We start from the raw sequence: 19,716 nt of genomic DNA, 5'->3' as shown, positions 1-19,716 counted from the left end.
CAATGGGATCAGTTACGCAAAGTTAAAGGTAACTTACTTTCTGGCTGCCAGAGAGGGAGCACGTTCTCTCTGCCAGTGTGTGCCCAGGCCTGAGACATGAAGTATCCGAAGGATTCCAGTCCTTGTTGGCTGCAAGAGGAAGCAGCAGAGATGTTATTATTACAATAGAAACATCCATCGTATGATATATAGAGACATTATTGGACCGGACAAAAAGTACTCTGTGTCCCATTGTGTCCACTGAATTTGTTGTCAAGAGTTAGATGGACGATTCGCAAATTGTGTCAAAACGTGTAAAAAAAAAATACTTGTACATCATGGAATTTTCCATATAGTGTACAGAATTTTATTTAAAATAATGTGTGGGTGTTGCCCAACAGAATTATCAATTTGTTCCTCTCCATTTCCACCTTAAGTCTGACATTGCGTCCACTCTACCTGATTTCCATGGGGGGAGGGCAATTCAGTTTTCCAAACCAATCACTAGAGACCAATGTATCACCCTAAATCTAATCTGATTCGCACACTGATGCGTAGCCATGCCAATATACTGGTTTTGCCAATGCAGGGTTCCCACAGTCATGGAAAACCTGGAAAAGTTATGGAATTACACTATCACATTTTCCAGACCTGGAAAAGTCATGGAATCAGTAAAATTATTGGAAGTTTTGGAAAGTAATGGACTTTTGATGTATGCAATGAAACTGTTGCAGAAATCTTCATAGATAACCCTAAATGTTACGTAACTTAACAGCAAATTTATTTTGTGTTGCTGTGGATGTAAAGTATAGCTCTAATATGTCGATGTGTGATAAGATTTTGTTTACTATCACATACTTTTCTTCATTTTCTCCATTGGTTTGGTCTCTCCCTTCATGTAGCTGAAATTATGTTTGAATAGAGATTTAATCTGATATGTTTAAAAACGTTGGGCAAATTTGCCAAGAAAAAAAAAGTTGGGTCCTTGGAATGGTTTTGAAATTTTGTCAGTGAAAATGTGTGGGAACCCTGCAGAGGTTTTAGGAATGGAGTGGAACAAAGAAAAAACACTGCAATGTTAAGAAGACGTCGATTTAGATCAGCTTCAATAGCAGCGTCCTCCTTGTGGTTGCCATTGTAACTATTCCTTCCGGTGCATCGCTTGACAACATCGTCAGTCCTACCTCTGGTGCTGATTGGATCAATTACTTTTCAATCGAGACTTTACTGTTTCATGTCACAATACCAGGCAAATGAGTAAAGTTGCTGGAGTGGGAGGATTCAAATGTCTGGAACCAGGAAACTGTGGGTAATTTCTCTGTGAACATTTTTTAAGATGCATTCCTTAACATGTTAAGGATTACCAGTAGGCACTATTAGTTCTGGTTAGGCTGTGTTTATTTCATATCGGAGTAGAAAATACTTGCCAGTGTCAGATTTGTAAATACGGTTCATGTCAAAATCCAAGATGTGATTACAACTGGGAAATTGGAAAATGGATTTTTCTGAAAGCTCTGATACATCTGACTTAAGGCCTGATGATACACAAATGACTGAAAAACAAACAAACATTGATGCGTCATGTTACCTAAAGCCCATTCCAATTGTAATGGATATAATGTTACATTGTCAATTCACATTATATTCTAAAAAGACCATCTCTCATTTGACATGAATATGCTGTTGAACTGGGACAAAAGGCTTAAGAGTTTAAGTTGCAACCAAACATGCAGTTTAATCACTGCAGCAGCTGATTACAATAATCAGCTCTTGTGCTTGATGGTTGAGGTAATTAGTGAAAACAGCTGGTGAATGAAATCTGCAAACTGTTGGCCCGGCCTGAAACTGTGGTAAAAGATAAAATGACCGACAAAGATTTACAGTGTTTGCAGGTTAAATGATAATGTAAATCCTCACCAGTATGCTCAGCTCTTCTCTCTGTTCTCCTCTCTCCTTTCTGCCTCTCTTTGAGTAAAAGAAAAACAGGAGAAACTTCGCAGGTTTTTCTGGTACAGGGCCTCGTGACTTCGTCATTTCACATTTACATAGTCCTGCAAACAAATGGAGAAATAGTCCATTTAAACACTATCTTTGATTTCATGTTTAAAAGGCAAATCTGGAGTCCTTTTAGAAAGAAAAACACTGAAAATGCCTTTGTAAGCAAAATGCAAGTCAAGTCAAGTTACAAATCATTAACATCCTTCTATGCAGCCCATAAAAATAACATTTTCAATGTGCAGGCCCAACGATAAAATATTCAACATATGCGGCCATGCAAGGCCTGCCTGCCACTGTCTTATTTATTTTTCATTGTTCTGGGACTTTTAAATATCAAAACCTGTTGAAGACTTGTTTTTGGTTTCGTGTCTTTTGGAAGTCCAGTCTTAAGTAAATCAAATCTTGAGGGAGTCAAGTCCACGTCCACAGCTCTGGTGGTGGTGGCAGCATGCACAGTGTGTGTATGATTGACCTAATGCTCCTACATCACAGCACTGTGTATTCAGCTGTGATAACTTCCTGTGTAAACACTTATCCTGTCGGTTGCAGACAGTGCCTCATAGTAGGAATAAGTTGTCATTGTGAATGTTAAATTTTCACACCACACATGCAGAGCAGCCAGAGGACCCAAAATAAGAAACACAGACAGGGAAGAAAACACACAAACACTAAGACACAGACACACTGCTTTAAGAACACACTGCCTTTTCTGACTAAACCACTTTAAGACGCCCACTCTCTGCTGCCTACAAGAGTCAAAATACAACACGCTGTAGCTCTCTGTCAACATCCCTGTAGACTTTGAACCAGTAGCATCTCAGATATTTATTTTTATACCTAATGTTGAGACACACTTGTTCACTGACAGAAAAAATAAAAGTTTCCACCTCTTTGTAAATGAATCATTGACCAAAATTATTTTTGCTGTCTGATAATTACCTCGTATCATCGGAGAAACAAAAAAAAGTGGTCTTCCCCTGCATTTCCAGATGTAGTCATGCTATGAACTGTATCATGACTTTTATTTAGGAGAGCTCTAAAAGACTCATAAATAATAAGCACAATCTTCAGATCTGAGTTGAGTTGCAAACTGCTTCTTTCAAACTACTTGAGGGAAGATGTTTTGAATGTAAGAGTCTTTCCCATAAAGTAAAAGCCCCGTTGGATAATACATCATCCTCCTACTGTGTTTTCAGTGCTGCTGTAATATAAATGATCTGTCTTATGCAGGTCTGACTTTGTGCACGACTTATTGGGTATACATCAAAGAAATGGGCAAAAGAAAACATGTACCTTAATCTTAGCACCTCAGAAGAAAGAGGTGAACTTCTTGCCAAAACCGGAGATAGCTGGAGAAAGTGGACAAGAAAAGAGGTTAAGTAGATATTAAGCGAGTTGTGAGAACTGAGGGACTTGGTAGTACAACACGAGGGTGTAGGTTTCATTTTAACACTGGGGATGACATATATTCAACAGAGTCTGTGGGTTCACCTCCAAGAAATTTTGAATATCAAACACCTCATTACCGGCATCCTGGTAAATTTGCACATTTTATGGCCTTTCAAAAATAAATTTTTGCAACATTTGCATACAACTTCCAATCATTGCTGGGAAGTCAATGTGTCTAAAATGTAACTTCTCGAGGGAATTCGAAAAACATTTCTGAAGAAAAAAATAGAAAGAAGTCAAAACAAAACCAATAGGGATTCAGCCCTTTGAGCTTGAACCCATAATTATACTGTATAATGCAATGAGGCTTTCGGGCATTTTCTCTTGCTTTCATTTCTTTTTTCTGCTATAGATCAACTTTATCATTTCATGTAACCCCTGCTGAGTCAACAAACATGTATGCATGATTTACTCTTCAGTCCTCATTTGTGTCTTTTGTTTGGGGGAGTCACCTCTTTGCAGAACCTTCTTTAATGATAAATTAATACATTTTAATTCATTTCTAAACCCCTGGACCTAAGATCACATGTGTTTCAGCAGTTCTGCTTCTGCTCAAAACTTAACACGCTCAAAACATTTCATTTGAGCTCTCTGAGATTTAAAGGATAAAGTTGTGATATTTTGAGAAAAAAGTTATTTAATGGGAATAAAATTGTAATATGTCGTAATAAAATCTACCTGCCATTTTGGCACATTGGTTGATGTGTAACTTGAATGTGCTCTTATGGGTTCATATTAATGCAGCAACTTGGTAATGTGCAAGGCTATAGAATGGACATGGCAGTCATGTTGTGTCTATTTGTGGATGTTTTGCGTCTCCTCAGTCAATCTGCGTTCCATTTTAGCTGTTTGATAAACTGTTCAAGAAGAAGAAATGTTTACAGTTGCTGACGGCAATTTTAGCCCATTTGGTCCTTGGGTTTGGGACCAGTAGGTTGATCCAATAATCCATCCATTGGTTATTATTTAGGGCAAGTAATAAAGTAAAGTAGTTTGAGAAGTGCCTTTCTCCAACAATTATGAGGCCAGTAACATGGTGATGATAAATAGCAATAGTTGATACCTTCCCAACACAACTGATGTCACTTATTAGAAGTGTGCTTTTTTAAATGATTTGTTTGATGTACCTTCTCCGAGTTTGCCAGCCTGCTCAGCGGCGGATCCAGGGAGGATCTTGGACAACATGCTGTCTCCCTCCATGCCAGGCTGACCTGCAGCTGCACTGCCAATACCTCCTGGCCTGGGCGCTGCCTTGGAGCCTGGACAGGAAAATAGAGAGATGAAGAGAGGATAACAGGACAGAGGAGAGAGCAAGAGGAGAGGAAGGGAAAAGACAGAGAGGGATCAAGAAATAATCAGTATTTGTGCATGTCTAATAATAGATGGCATCTGTCGGTGTGCATATTTTTTTTTTCTATGATGACATCTGTGGTGTCAAGTCAAGTGCTCTGTGTCTTATTATTGCATTATCCAAAAATCACTTGTAAATCAAAAAGCATGGGAAGTAGAAAAGATGTCTTGTCCTTCAGTTGCAGTAAGTGCTCTTGTTGAATTTTCCCAGCCCTGGTAGTCTACTGATGTAGCGCTTACCTCTTGGCTCTAGCCCTCGTTACTTATAAGGTCTGACGATACAATACGATATGATGCAATGCGATATACTTTATTGTCACCGATGCTGCTCCCATAAATGCCTTCACAGTCACAATAAAACAAACCACACTTGAACACAACAGCACTTGCTATACCAAATCGCAGCATAAATTGCACATACAAAATTCTGCACATATATATTGCACAAAACACATTTTGCACAGACCCCATTGTTAAAATATCATGGAAATGTTGCACAATCGCTGCAGCCTTAAGCAGTATTGTTATAAAAAGCAGCAGCATGAGCCCAGGTCACCAGCAGGGCAGCGCCACCAGATTTGTGCTTGTGTTTGAATGTATATGGACTTCCTGTGTTTAGTTGCATGACACCCCGAGACCTCCTCCCTGTTTGCTGTCAATCTAACTAACTTTCTAATTACTTATCAACAAAGCTATGCTAAAGGACTGACTCATTGACCACAAAGTGATCATTGTGACTCGTTACCCACTAATGAACTGTGAAACTCACCAAAAATAACACTGATATTGGACAATTCTCTAAAATGCTGGATTACATTAAATGCCAATTTTTTAAAAATTATTCCTGGAAAAAAAAAACTACAATAAAATCAAGCACACTGTCAGTATTTATGATCAATTATTAGGTAGGTTCAGAGTTTGAGACAATCAATGACAAGATGTTTAAAGTAAGGAGTTAAGCAACTAAAAAACACTTGCTGGATAGGGAACAGTCTATGGCAGCAGCCAGGTACGCCTACAGACAAGGCTGGGCCCCTGAAAAGGTCTAGTGAATGGGCCCTTGTTGAATCAATGTTACTTAAATGAACACATGCATGTGTGTGCGTAATTAGTAGTTAGTAATTATTTTCATCAAAGATTAAACTGACAATAAGTTTAATTAAACAATGAATTGTCAAAAAAATACTGAAAAATAATTAACACATTGTCCTTAGTTGACATATTCAGACATCTTGTTTTGTCTAACAAATGCCCCAAAGCCACAGGGTATTCAGAATATTCAGAAGCAATTATTCATATGAGAGAAGTTGTAAATTATTATTTTTTTGTGTATGTTTTGCCTAATAATTACTTAAATGCTTGATAGGGATGAAACTGTTGCCGATTACCTGTTGATCAAATTAAATTTGGGATGCAAGAGCTATCCGTTTACTTACCAAACTACAAAAAAGACAAATGACCTCCTGCATCAGCACTGACTTTTAGTATAAGATATAAAAGTGTTTTACAGATGTTGCCAAGAAACTGACTCCCAAGAAACTGAACTTTGTAACTGCATTACTTAATACCAAATCAACTAATTGACCAAGTCTCTACTTAGTGACTTGGCACACTCAGGCTGATCTGCTGCCATGAAGTGAAACCCCTCCTGTGTTTTCCATTGTGGGATTATCTGCAGATTAATCTCAGACTGGATGAGACAGCACACGCTGGTTACATAACACAGACACAGTGGGCAGCAGCTGGCAAGACGTGAGGATGTTGGTGGGATTCTGTGTGCATGTGATGGATATACTCTACCTATGCCTGTGAGTGGGGGCTGGGCAGCTTTGTTGGCCATGACGGGCGCTGCCTTTGCTCCAATAGCTGTTACTGGAGGCGTGTCGATCTTGGTCTGCTGTGATACAGAAAAAGAGAGAGTATGAGAAAATGAAACAGCAGGAGTGACAGTGTAAGGATAACATAAAGCTCATCATTTAGTAACACAAACATCACAGTGGGACTTCATACTTTATAACAGTTAAACAGTTGGAAATTGAAGACAATGGGGGAGAAATAACTGTTAGATATTCACAATATGCAAAGAAAAGAGAAAAAGAAGAGAGAGGTGGAGAAACTGACAGAGAAAGCTGCTCCCCTATTGTGAGGTGACACCTTATTGATTAAACATGAATGGTGACTGACAGATGAGTTTTAACATTGTGAACGCAGTCAGCTGTCAGTTATCTACGTTTGCTTGAAGGTCCACTCAGACTTTTATAATTGAGAATATTTTATCATAAAAATAAATAACTTTTGGGAAACATCTCCCATTAGGTTCAAATATTTCATCACTGTATTTATGTTTTTATTGTTAAAGAAGGTAATAGGACAATCACATGGCACATTTACACATGCTTACCCGAAAATCTGAGGAAAACTGAAAAATGGTTCATTGTAAATTTAAGATCAAATCATATAAGCCAGCTTTTGAATCTTGAGATTGCAGTCATTATTAATTCATTTTTATTTTTCTACCTTTTATTTTGGGTAAACCTCTGTTCCTGATGTAAGATCATTTGAATAATGTGTTGTTTTATTTTTTTAAACCTCTTTTACTTTTATTCTTTTATCTTCATATCGAGTATTTCAGTATATTTATTCATTTCAAGCAGATATTCAGTGTAAACGTGTTTGCATTTGCCTCCATTGTTGCAATGCTATGACACATGAGCAAACGCTATCCTTGAATGTAAATCATAAGATGCAGTTAAAAGCTCTGGATAAAAAAAGCCAGTAGGTAAATCCTGGGTTAAGATGATGTAATTACTTGGTAAAACAGATGGCTGGTTGCTCTGCATAATGAAATGTAGATGAAAACAGTATGTTGGGCACCCCTGGAAAACAGGGAAAAAACAGGATACTGGTAAGCAAGCCAGGCACTCAAAAAATACATCAATGAGGAAGGAAATCTTATGTAAAAAACCTTTACTGTAGTGGCTAAATCATTAAAAGAGCCAACATATTTGTCAGGGCTGACAAAAACCTACAGGATTGCTTTCCTGCGTGTCTTATTTTACTATTTCAATGGTCATGAGTTAATTTTCATGCACAAACTGTATTAGAAACGATGTCTAAGTTATGTTTACTTTATATTTAATTAAGTTTATCTAAAAATTTAGCTGTATTTACTCAATTTTGTGAAGATATTGCAACTTGAAAATGACAAGTGGAATTATCTTGATCTTCCTTAGAGTCCTTGAGCAACTTGAGTAAACCAACTTAATCTGACTTAACTTGATCACGACAGAGGGTTTTGATGAAGTTAGGGGATCTGTGAATTCTGTTTTGTTAACATGTTTACGGAAATACAAGTATGATTGACTAGTATGGAACCAGCAGAATACAGACATAGAGCACAATCAACTTGGTTTACTGAAATTAGTAAAACTTAGAAAGATTGATTTAATTAAAATAGTCATTTTTCCCTGTCAAAAACTTCACAAAATTAAGTAAATCAAACTAATTTTTAAGTAAAGTTAACATTTAGATATAAAGTAAATAGAAATTAAGATTGCTAGTTATATTTACTAAAGTTTTTCAGGGCAACTGGTTTTCTATATTGTTTTTAAAGTAAAATCAACTTGTTAGATTTCACAGTGTATTGTTAGGGTAGTTTGCATTTAAGCACTTTAAAGTGCGCTTATCTGAATGAAAGGTGGTGCATGAATATAGTGAAATTGATTGGTGTTTGTCTTAAATGCTGGCACTGTAGACGTCTCACATTTTCTTGCATCATTCTCCCTCATCTCTCTGGTGGACTGTTTTGGACATTTTGATTTCTGCTGAGTCACTGTGAGCAGATAGAAAGCTTTTGTGTTGCTGTGTTTCTTTCCAGCTCTGCCCTCAACACTAAGCAACACTGGCTGCTGTTGCACTAACAGAGAGTCGCTCGAGGAAAGATGCAGACCAGACCTTTTCTGATATCAATCACTATAACAGTTGGTTCCATCTGAACACAGGAAATATGGCCCTGTTTTGATCTCTCACCATGTTTATGTTCTTATTTTGTGTCCTCTGTTTTCTGTAAAGCTTTCTGTGTCACTCCTGTTTAAAAGCATTCCATAAATAAACTTGACATGACGTGAAAGACACTGGACTGATACCAAACAATCACATAATATTCTGTATTTGTTTCCCCACTGAGTCCAGTTCGCTGCAGCAAAGCAGAGGTGGGGCATTAAGATGCACCATGCAGCATACAACATTTCATTATTTACAGCCACTTAATCAATGCTTTAATTACACAATGGGTCTAACATAAGAGTGTAAGCGTATGAGCTTGCAGACTGAATAATAATCACATGACAAATGCTATTTACTGTTTACGGCTTTCTGTCTGAGCTATTCCACAGCAAAGCTTTCACAATAATTTCTAAGACACATTCCTGCATAATATGATATCAGACCATATGAATTATTTCACCTCGCTCTCCCGCTGATGATACAACAATGCAGCAATATGAAAATCACGAATGCCTTTCAGCAGTAAAAGCCCATCATGAAAAATTCTGGGACATGGTGACAGTGGCTGTATGAATTTCATTGGCAACACATTCATGTATTTACTAGAGACAGAATGAATTCAGGAGGAGAATCATTAAACTTTCTGAATCTTCGTGTTAAGCGTCACAGACTGCAATAGCAAATAGATACGCATGGATTTATGATTATGGAGTAAATGCAGAGTGCAATAGATTTTTGCAGGGAGACATTTTGAGGGCCAATTTCAGGAGTGTCTCGCAGACAGTGAATCAGCTACATTCAGTTATCAGCTGCCTCTGTGTTAATCGCAGTGTTAGATAAGGCCTGCAAACAGAGGCATGGCAGAATTTAAATAAACCATCTGAACTGGGAGGAGATGGACCAACTCTTATCTCTGGGAGCGTGGAGGGACACAGGGGGAGGAAGAGGGAAAGCAAGGGCTGAGGGTGCAGAAAAGAGCTGGGGCAAATAAATAAATGAATGGGAAAAAGAGGAAGATTAAGGTTGGAGGGATCAATGAATAGACGATGACAAATGGAAAGATGCAGGAAGATGAACTAGCAAACAACTTGATGTTAGAAAATATTAAATTAATACGAGCAGGATGGGCAGAGAGAGATAACTATTTTTTTATCAAAACGGTTTGTTACATCAAAACGACAAAATATCAATAGACAGGTATATTATTAAGCACTTCTCTTGTGACCTCAGAAAATAGAGAAAACTAGCTTGGTATGACAATATCAGAAAGTAATATTTTTGTGACAAAAAAAGACTTAAACAGTGGTGGAAGGTAATTAAGTACATTTATACTTTGTCTTCATTCCATCTTGAAGACAAATATTGTACTTCTACTCCACTTCAGTTTTTTGATAGCTTTAGTTGCTTTACAGATCGTGATTGTTTATCCAAAATATAATCAACTAAAGTCATTAAAATGAGCTTCATCTTTACCAGCTGCAACATTAAAGTGATGGGCATGTGAATGCATTAATTATTACAATCCCAAGATTTGACATTTATTTTTCTGAAATGGGCCAAATCCTGTGTAAGGAGTACTTTCATACTGGTACTTTAAGTATATCTTGATGATGATACTTTTGTACTTTTACTTAAGTAAAGATTTTAAAGCAGGACTTTTACTTGTAACAAAGTCATTTTACACTGTAGTATTGCTACATTTACTTGAGTAAAAGATCTGAATACTTCCTCCACCGCTGGATATTACAAGCCTTTGCTGGACCTCCATTGAGAGGATAGAGAAATGAATATGTGTGTGCGAGAGAGAAATATGAGTATAATCTGTGGTGCATTTTAGCTGCAAGACAACATCATTAGAAGAGATACAGCCATGGACGGATTACTAGATGGGCCTACCGGGCACAGGCTCAGATGCCAAAAGTGTCAATTATTTTGTGTCACTGCAAAGAGACACAAAATAAGTAGAAATAGGGCAAAACAAAACCAAAGAGACACAAACTACCAAAAAAGACACAATATGACTATGAAGAGACACAAAACTATGAAAAAATGATCTCAAAGAGTTATAAAATAACCACAAAAAAAGGGCAAAACACCCAAAAATACACACAAAATAACCAAAACAACAAGGCAAAACAGACTCAAAGAGACCAAAACAGGGGACATAAAAAGGCACATGACTTTACATAGAAAATATGACAAAAAAGACAAAAAAAAGAAGCACAATCACTATAAAATATGCGTGTGTGTGTGTGTGTGTGTGTGTGTGTGTGTGTGTGTGTGTGTGTGTGCGTGTGTGTGTGTTACCAGTGCTATGTAGGGGAGGTGGTTGAGCCTTTTTAATGCCTGTGCTCATGTATACAGTATGCAACATACTTTTCTTATTTCAAAATGTCACTTCAGTCACACAACATGCAGTTCTGTAAATCTGTAAACTGAATAGACTTCAACGCTGATGTAGGCAACGATAGAGTGACCTGGAGGGGCATGACTAGGAGGAATGGCCTGCCCCATCTTCCCTCTCTGTACTTACCATGGTAGCTGGCGCGGTTCCTGCCGGACCTGTCTGCCTGGCCTGTCCCATGGGTCCACCTGCTGGTCCCATCTGCCCTGGCTTGGCCTGGGCCTGGCCCTGCCCCATTCCCATCCCCATCCCCATGCCTTGTCCCTGGGCTGGGGGCTGCTGCTGAGGGCCAGTGGTCAACGCCGCACCGGGCTGCCCTGGCCTGGCCGCTGATGTCTGGGCTTGTTGTTGGAGCTGTGTCCTTTGTCCTGGAGCCCCGTCTGTCTGGGAGCCTGGACCGCCTTGTCGCCCTGATCCTGTAGGCCCGCCGGCAGGGCCCTGAGCCCGGCCAGAGCCACTGCCGGACCTAGAGGAGCCTGGATGGAGGAAGGCAGGGTTGTTTTTTTTAATGAGAAACTTGTGCTCATTGTTCCAAAAGTGTCTTATTTTATCATAAGGACAAGAAAAAGGAAAAGAAAGAACATATCAGTAGTCACCTTTTACAGCTGATGTTGTAAAACAAGATATAATATCAGCAGTATTTTACACCCTGCTGGTCTTAAAATGGTATCAAAATGCAGGGGATGACTGACAGCTCAAAGTAATCATGTGGGCACAAAGGATTCAGTGAATACATTTCTGATCTTTGCATCATCTGGTCCTTTTCTTATGTGAGCAGTTCCTCGATAGAAAACCTAGACTGATAAGCTTCAGTCACTGAGGTCTAATTCAAACAATCTGATTATTTCTTAGGACCTCTTTATGCTCTCGGTCCCAAATGTTCAGACAGAAATAGTGAAAAGGGCTTCTGGGTATTCTGTACCCTCAGCCTGGAATTTGTTGAAAAATGACTTGAAAGTCAAGGCGCTCGTGTCACTAAATGTCTTTAAATCTAAAATGAAAGAGCTAGGAGCAGATTCTATAGAATGTCGTCCTTAGCCTGTCTGGTTGTACAAATGAACCCCGGAGAATTCCCTTTTGACTGATAGATAGTTCTCTTTTAATGCTTATTTTAGTGCTTCTGAATTGTATTTTGTCTCCTTTAGTGTGTCTGTCTGCAATTTTGTGTTTTTCCCTGCTGACTATGTTGGCCAGGTCTCTCTCAAAAAAGAGATTCTTAATCTCAATGGGACCAACCTGGTTAAATAAAGGTTGAATAAATAAATAAATTTCTGTGTCTGAGAAAGTTTTGCTTTTGTGAAACTCTAATCTGCTGATTAAGGTACTGCAGTATTTATTTAATAAAATGGTTCTGTTATTATTACAGTGGCATTTCAATTTTTATTAGATTTTATACAAAAGCAGTTGACAGGTGAAGCAGCAATGAAAGAGAGAATGACATGCAACAAATGTTGTGAGCAAAGATCAAACCAGTGATTTAATGAGTACACTGCTAAGAACACAGCCACAGTGCTGCCCCGAGAGAAAACATTTCCTTCGAGAAGTCATGCTTGGTATAGTTCATTAAAAGCTGTTGATCCCTGAGGGGACAGATGATTGTAAAAGAGCATCAAACTCAGTCTGAAAAACAGGGGATATTAAATATTTTTTGCCTCAGAACCAAATAAGAAATTCAGTGGGATCTTATCAGAGGATCATAATTTATTATTGCTCTGGTATTAATTTGTCAGGAAACATAGTTTAGGTCTGTGGAATAAATGTATAAAATTGGCATTTGACTCATTCAATATGGGTCATGCTTTTATTTATCGTGACTCAACAATGTGTGCAGCAGTTAATAAGATTTAGCTCATTGATCAGTAACATTACATCATCAATGAGAAAAGAGAAACTAATTTTTTAAAAGCATGCTGCCTTAATGAAGCAGCGATGCATCTACAGCAGATATGCAGCTTGCGGTGCCGTGGCTGTCCACAAGTCATAGTTGTAGCGTGTGGCTTTAAAAATGTGCAGCGTGCGGCGCTAAAGCAGCACACACGCAACAAGAGTAAGAAGTAGAAAGAAACTGTACGTTAAAGTGCTCAACTCAAGTCAACAGTGTCAAACTACTTTACTAGAGCAGATCAAACTGTCACCTACAAGGATGCCTTAAAGTACAACAATAGTACCAGTGTTACACATAAACAGCTGCTTCCACTTATTGCTAGCACCATAACAGCAGCAACAATATCGAGTAGGAGCACCATCACATCACCACAGACAACTGAAAATAACAGGTCTGTTTGTAAATTTCAATGTGACAGAAATTAGACTGTTTGCTGCAGTGCCTGAAGGTGGCTTTAGGGACATCAATGAGTGTGAATAATCTGAATAATTTTGTTACCACTGCTCTTTCCTATCACTATCAGTCATTCCTATTACTATTAGTCTGTTTATTTTAACATTTGTAAATGTTTTGAAATCTGTGGACATTTGTGTTTGTTGGTGAAATGCTACAGTAATTTGACAAATCATAGTAAGTTAATCTTGTATTTCAAACAGTTTGAGCATGTTACCATAGTGCATCATTGAGGGCTTTTCTACGCTTTTAAAATAGCCCTCTAATGACCAGAGTTGGATATCTCTGGTAGTTGTTGAACATAGATTTCTTTGAAGAACTTCTTTTTATGTAATGCCATGTTAAATAAACTGAATTATGGGTATTTAGAGGGGAATACTTATGCTGAAAGGAAACAGGCATTCTCTCACTTTGGTATGAGAATGGGCTCGAAATTTGGAGTACCTCATGGCTCTGTTCTTGGTCCTTTGCTTTTTTACATTTCACCTCTTGGTAAGTCCTGTCTGTCCCAGAGTTAAAAAGATGTCATCAGGCTTCAGTGCCTTTTTCTATCGTGCGTTCTACCTCTGGAAAAACCTCTATGTCTGTATTTTAGAGGCTGACTCTGTTGAAGTGTTTGAATCCAAACTTAAATCTTTTCACTTTAACTTTCAGATATTTATTATTTTTGGATTACTCTAAGCCTGGTATCTGTTACCATTATCCTTCTGAAAATGGAAGGTCAATCTTATTAAAAATAATCAGTGTGAACCATTAAGCCTAGTACTAGAGTCAAAGTTTGACCTGCTGACTTGAATACTGTAAGGTTTCTAGAAACCACTGCACCTCTCTAATGTACTGTTTGTTGTCCCACAAACACAGCTGCGTGCCTTACTCTCTCTCCCTAGTTTGCTCTCTTTGTTCACTCAAGCTTCTCTGTGCTGGACCACTGGCCATCCTGGGACCTCTCTCTCTTTCTCTCCCCAGTTGTCGATGCCTAATTCCAGATGTTTGGGATTTAGATCTTTGTCGTTGTCACTCTCTCCCTTTGTGTGTTTGTTTCCTTGTGTTTTGTGTCTCTTGTATGTTTGTGTAGTCTGTCCTCTTTCCAGGTCTCCATGGTGGCAAATTGGTAATCTACATCTTATGTTTCCAATCTAGCTATAATTTCATCATCCTGATTGTCTGTTTTGTATCTTAAAAAAATCTTTCTATCATTTTCACGACAGCTGTTGTATATCTGTATATCCTGGATAATGGATCGATCCTTTCCCCCGCTGTGTTTTCCTTTTACCTCCCGTTAAGAGGTTGTTTTTTTGTGTGTGGAATTTTCCTTGTGATTTGTGATATTGGACTGTATGATTAAAACTGATGACTTAAATTTGAATTAGAATCATGCCTGTACATATCAAGTAACAGACATATAATTTGTTTTAAATAGAGACATTTTGGCACCACTACTCATTCTGGACAGGCGCCAGCCTGCCTACACTGGCCAGATTCTGAATGAGGTCTAATATTGTAGTAGTCATTAAATTGATGAGCAAATTACTTTTGAATGATGCATTTTTTAGTACTTCTTAAATATATTCCAAATGCTCAAATGACCTTGTACAATTATATAACAAATTATCTGCCAAATTATTCAACTTTTTAGAATAATTTTATAACATCTTCTTCTATCTGTCAAATATTTGGAGATAAAATGGAGACAGGGAGCTGTAATTATAGGTTATCTTCTACTCTGATGGTGTAAACGTAATGCTATTGTACCTGACATGGAGAAGCACTTTTTGTCAGGTGTCAAACTGCCCTGTGAACTGCAGGGGAGGAGCCAGACATTGTAAACATTCTGGACTTTTTTTTTTTTTTTTACCAGCCATAAGGACAATTTTTCAAGATATTTGAGGTAATGAAATGCCTAAAATTCTGTACCCCATTTGGGAAAAACACGATAGTTGGCAAGAAACCTACCCTGTAGTGCCAACATTCTGTTTTGTATTTAATTGTTCCCTGTTTCCATCGGCCTAAAACCAAAATACAACAAATATTGAGGATGACTAATTTCAACTCATGCCACCTAAAAGGAGCCAAATATTGTCTCATGATACTCTTTTTAAGTTACCAAATATAGGAAGGGTCGGAAATTGAACATTGATTTGCCAATCCGGTCAGAGGGACTGAGGGGAAATGACACCAAATTTAAGGTGTTTTAAAAACTTTAAATATTCTAAGCTTTTGAGAATAAATCTTTGGTTGGATTTAAAGAAGCCATCCCCCAAATCTACCACAAGTATGTACCTGGTGGTTGGCCCTGCATGTCCCCTGGCTGCTGGGACTTGCTGCGTGAGGAACGGTGTGGGTCCCCCTGTCTAGAGGAGCGCTGTCCATGATGGTGCCCAGATGGATCTCGGGAGTAGTCTGAAGAGTGGTACCCGGACCTTGACTCGCCCCGCCTTCCTGAAGATGAGGATCGTCCCGCCGGGTCATGGCGCATTGACGGGTCTTTGGGGTGCCCCTTGGATGACCTTGCGGACCTTGGCTCATCGGAATGACGTGATGCGGATGAGTGTCTGCTTGAGCTGCCATGATGCCGATGGTCACGGGATGAAGAGTGCCGCCCTCCATGACCATACTCATCTTGGGGCCACAGGTCCTCCTCAGGAGGCTCATCGTAATCGTGGTAGGTGTGTTTGACACCGTGCCTGCTCCTCCCAGATGAGTGGCTACTGCCGTAGTGTCGAGAACTGGAGCGTGGCTTCTCAAACCAGTCAGTTTCTTCTTGGCCCAGATGGTAGGCTTTGGAAACCGAGAGCAGATCACAGTCAATCTCCATGTCGTTTGGAGACAGCGGCATGCAGGCTGAGAGAAAGAAGGAGGCAGGAAGAAGAAGACCAACCGCATGCAAAAAAAAAAGAATAGGGGGAAGGAGACACAGAAAGAAAGGCAGAAAATAAAAACAAAAGATTTACATCCATGCATTATACACTTCACGTCACTTTTACACATTACACAACAATATGAACAGGATAAAACAAACACTGCAATACTGTCCGTTCCGGCAGCTGCTTTTGTGCTCAAATGTTTTAGCTTAATATTTAAAGCCAATGATATGGAAAATAATTTTTTCCTTAAACATACTTTAAACAACTGCCTTAGTAAAGGTTAATTGTTATTGGCCCTCTTTGAAAATGTCTAAATATAGAACTGATTATGAGGGACTGTTTTGCAGTGTAGACAAAGAATTCATAAATCAAAACACATTTAAACCAAACATCAGTGCCAATGGCATAATTAAAGACAAAACCCTTTAAGAAACACAATGCATCTGTGTCGTGCAAAGAAGACCTTTCAAGTGAATCAGAGTGTAGCGAACGAAGAAAACGACCACGCTGAAGAACCATGCGAGTATTGGACAGACAGACGACTGGACGAACAGGCGGAAGGACGGACAGGCAGGCAGACAGACAGACAGCAGTCCACTGATAAGAGAGCTCCAAGTGACTCTCAGGAAGAAGAAAACATCAGCATGCAACGGCTATCTCTGTCTCTCTTTTTCTCTCTCTTTCTCTTTGCTAAGCCTAGCCTCTGGGTGGGTGGGGGACGTTTAGATAAACGGTGGGGGCAGTAGAAGGTAGTGAGACTGTGTGGGCATTCAGCTCCCACAATTACCTTCGCTGTCTGACACAGCACAATGATAATCGTCTATAATGTATGTATCATCCGATTTGTAGACATGTGTCCGAGGAAGGTCCCGAATGTGGTCTTGTACGTCTGGAAGCGAGTGGCTGGAACCATACTGGCCATAATAGTAATGATATCTACTGCTGCGACTGTCGTATGGGTCGGGACCTAAGCTTGACGAACGCCCGGAACCCATAAACCTCCCCATTGGACTGAGTGGGCTCTCCTCTTCAGAGTACTGCCGAGTTGGGTGGCGTCCCCGGCTGTAGCCAGATCGGTAGGAGCGGTCGTCCCTCTCATAGGATCGGCTGCGATACCCAGAGTAGTCTCTAGCTGAGATCTTGTCCATGCCGTAGCCATGGGATCGGGAGCGGCCGGTGGAGGTGTAGTAAATCCTATCGTCCTCCTCCACCAATGAACCATAGTATCGACTACCATGAGTGGTGCCAGTGACGCCCTCGTAGGTATTCCTCTTGAAGCCATAATCCTCGATCAGTTGGCGCCCTCGAATGTGAGAGGAGGGGTAAGCCCCACCTGCTGCTGTGGAATAGGAGGCCAGGTCTGCCTCCACATCCCGAGCCTCCTCAATGGGGGAAAACTTGGAGATTTTTTGCTCCATACTCCCCAGTTTTCTGTGCTTGCTGCGCTTGGTGGACATGACAGCAGGAGCCAGAAGGCTTCTGGAGGACGGCGAAGGTTTCTGTACCCCGGAGCGGATGCTGCCATGTTTGTAGTCATAGTCATAGTAATAGGAGGATCCCCCACCCATGCTAGCGCTCACGCTGCTGCTGCTGCCCCCTACAGGTCCGTGCCTGTAGCTGCTCTTACCCCTGCCGTGGTGGTCGTACAGCTCTTCCTGCATCGCTGCTTCCTCTTCAGGTGCCCTGCCGTACGAAGAGCTGCCAGTTCCCCCACGCGTTGTGCCGCCAATGGTGCTGCCGTGGCCATGGATGTCGCCCGGGTAACGCCCATGATGCATCATGTCCCCTGTCGTCGTGCCCAGCCCGTCTTTTGCCGTCAGCTCGCTTACGTCGTCAATCATCATGTAGTTTCTAGGGATGTTCTGCTCTAAGCCAGGAGCCCCATACATCCCATCTGCAGTGCTATACGTGGAGGGACTATCTACAGAGTGCCCATAGGCATTGGAAACTGTAGAAGTGTACTGTCCATAAGAGCTGGCTGTGGTGGTGGTGTAGCCATAAGTATTAGCAGTGGTTGTTGTATACTGGCCATATGAACTAGCTGAGGTTGAAGTATACTGGCCATAAGTACTGGGTGGCATGGTAGAGTACCCACCGTAGCTGCTGGACACTGGTGCTGAACCATAGGGCCCATATGAGCTGGCCATGGTTGTCGATCCAGTGTACTGACCATAAGAGGGGGCTGCACTGGAATAAGTAGCATCCTGGGCTGTGGTGGTGACCACGACTGTGGGGTTGCTGATTGTCTCGTAGTTGGTGGGCATCTTGTGCTCCAGATCGGCCAGTGAAGTCTGCCTTGGTCTTCCCGGGTGGACTGTCAGGATATCAGCTTGGGGCTGCCCAGGGTAAGGGGTGGTCTGGCTGGGGTAGGAGGACACAGCGCTGGGATAGGGTGAGCTGTGGGTGGGGTATGGGGGCTGACCGGGTGGTGCAGGCCCAAAACCTGTATGCCCTGGCTGGGGCTGAGGTGCAGCTGGTATCCCCATGTCTGTCTGGGGGTATGGGGGCTGAGTTTGGGGATAGGTGTGGGAAGGGTAGGAGGATTGAGACTGGTAAGAAGGTCCTGGAGGGGGGACATGGCTCTGGAGGGGCGTGGGCTGTGGCAGTGCCTGGGACTGAGACACTGTTGGGTAGGGAGGCTGGTTGAATGTCGAGGTCTGGTATGGCACACTGGATTGCTGACTTGGTGCTGCCTGTTGGCTCTGGGGGTACTGACAGGAAAGGAAGGATGAGGTGGGTGGATATTGCGCTGCTGTGTTGAGGTCGCTGGTGAACTGGCTCAAAGGGGCAGTGCTTGGCCTCGTTGACAATAACCCATTGGTCTCATGAGATGCAGCTGCAGCTGCTAAACGTAGGTTATTCAACTCACTGTCAGACATGTAGTCCCTAGTGTCCCCCATACACCTCAGGTAGGCAATATCCCTCCTCTCCCGTTCCTTGACCAGTGTCTCTTTCCTTTGGTGAATCCCCAGTTCTAGATATCTCAGTTTAGCATCAATTTCTTTCTCTTCCTCCTCCAGTTCAGCTTGCTGCTTTCTCAGCTTGGTTGACTCTTGTTCCACGGCCTTCAGCTCGTGGGTGAGGTCTTTGAGGAGGCTAGCTTTGGCAGCCAGACCAGACCTGGAGCTGGGCTTGAGGCTGGGCACGGAGGGCAGGTAGACCTGTTGGAGGGCAGGTGCCATCATGGGCAAGTGAGCTGATGCAGTGGTCTCGTCTGGAGGAGGGCTGGGCAGGGTTCGCTTGACCTTACGAAGCAGTGAGCTCTGCTGTAGGGCTGCCAGCTGGAGAGAGAGAAAGAGAAGGAGGGAGGGAGGAAGGGATGGGAGAGC

At 41.0% G+C, this 19,716-nt stretch overlaps 1 protein-coding gene across 8 annotated transcripts in view; it reads right to left on the bottom strand.

The window, feature by feature from the left end:
- Positions 1-19,716, bottom strand: part of bsna (bassoon presynaptic cytomatrix protein a) — a 190,744-nt gene that overhangs the window by 9,995 nt on the left and 161,033 nt on the right. For 2 of the 8 annotated variants that reach the window (XM_088082414.1, XM_088082416.1), the window contains 8 exons: positions 17,175-19,668; positions 15,804-16,364; positions 11,315-11,661; positions 6,577-6,673; positions 4,554-4,685; positions 3,271-3,326; positions 1,897-2,030; positions 38-129 (listed from right to left, as the gene is read on the bottom strand). In XM_088082414.1, the coding sequence (XP_087938540.1) occupies positions 3,286-3,326; positions 4,554-4,685; positions 6,577-6,673; positions 11,315-11,661; positions 15,804-16,364; positions 17,175-19,668 (3,672 nt within the window). In that variant the 3' untranslated portion in view covers positions 38-129; positions 1,897-2,030; positions 3,271-3,285. The remainder of the gene's footprint in view (positions 1-37; positions 130-1,896; positions 2,031-3,270; positions 3,327-4,553; positions 4,686-6,576; positions 6,674-11,314; positions 11,662-15,803; positions 16,365-17,174; positions 19,669-19,716) is intronic. The other 6 variants (XM_088082418.1, XM_088082419.1, XM_088082415.1 and 3 more) reach the window with 5 other exon arrangements.

This window comes from Plectropomus leopardus, chromosome 9 (genome assembly GCF_026936395.1).
Source record: "Plectropomus leopardus strain MGB_pleo_1.0 chromosome 9, ASM2693639v1, whole genome shotgun sequence".
NCBI classification, from domain to species: domain Eukaryota; kingdom Metazoa; phylum Chordata; class Actinopteri; order Perciformes; family Serranidae; genus Plectropomus; species Plectropomus leopardus.
Note: the sequence above shows the minus strand (reverse complement) of the source record. Positions and strands in the feature narration are given on the sequence as shown.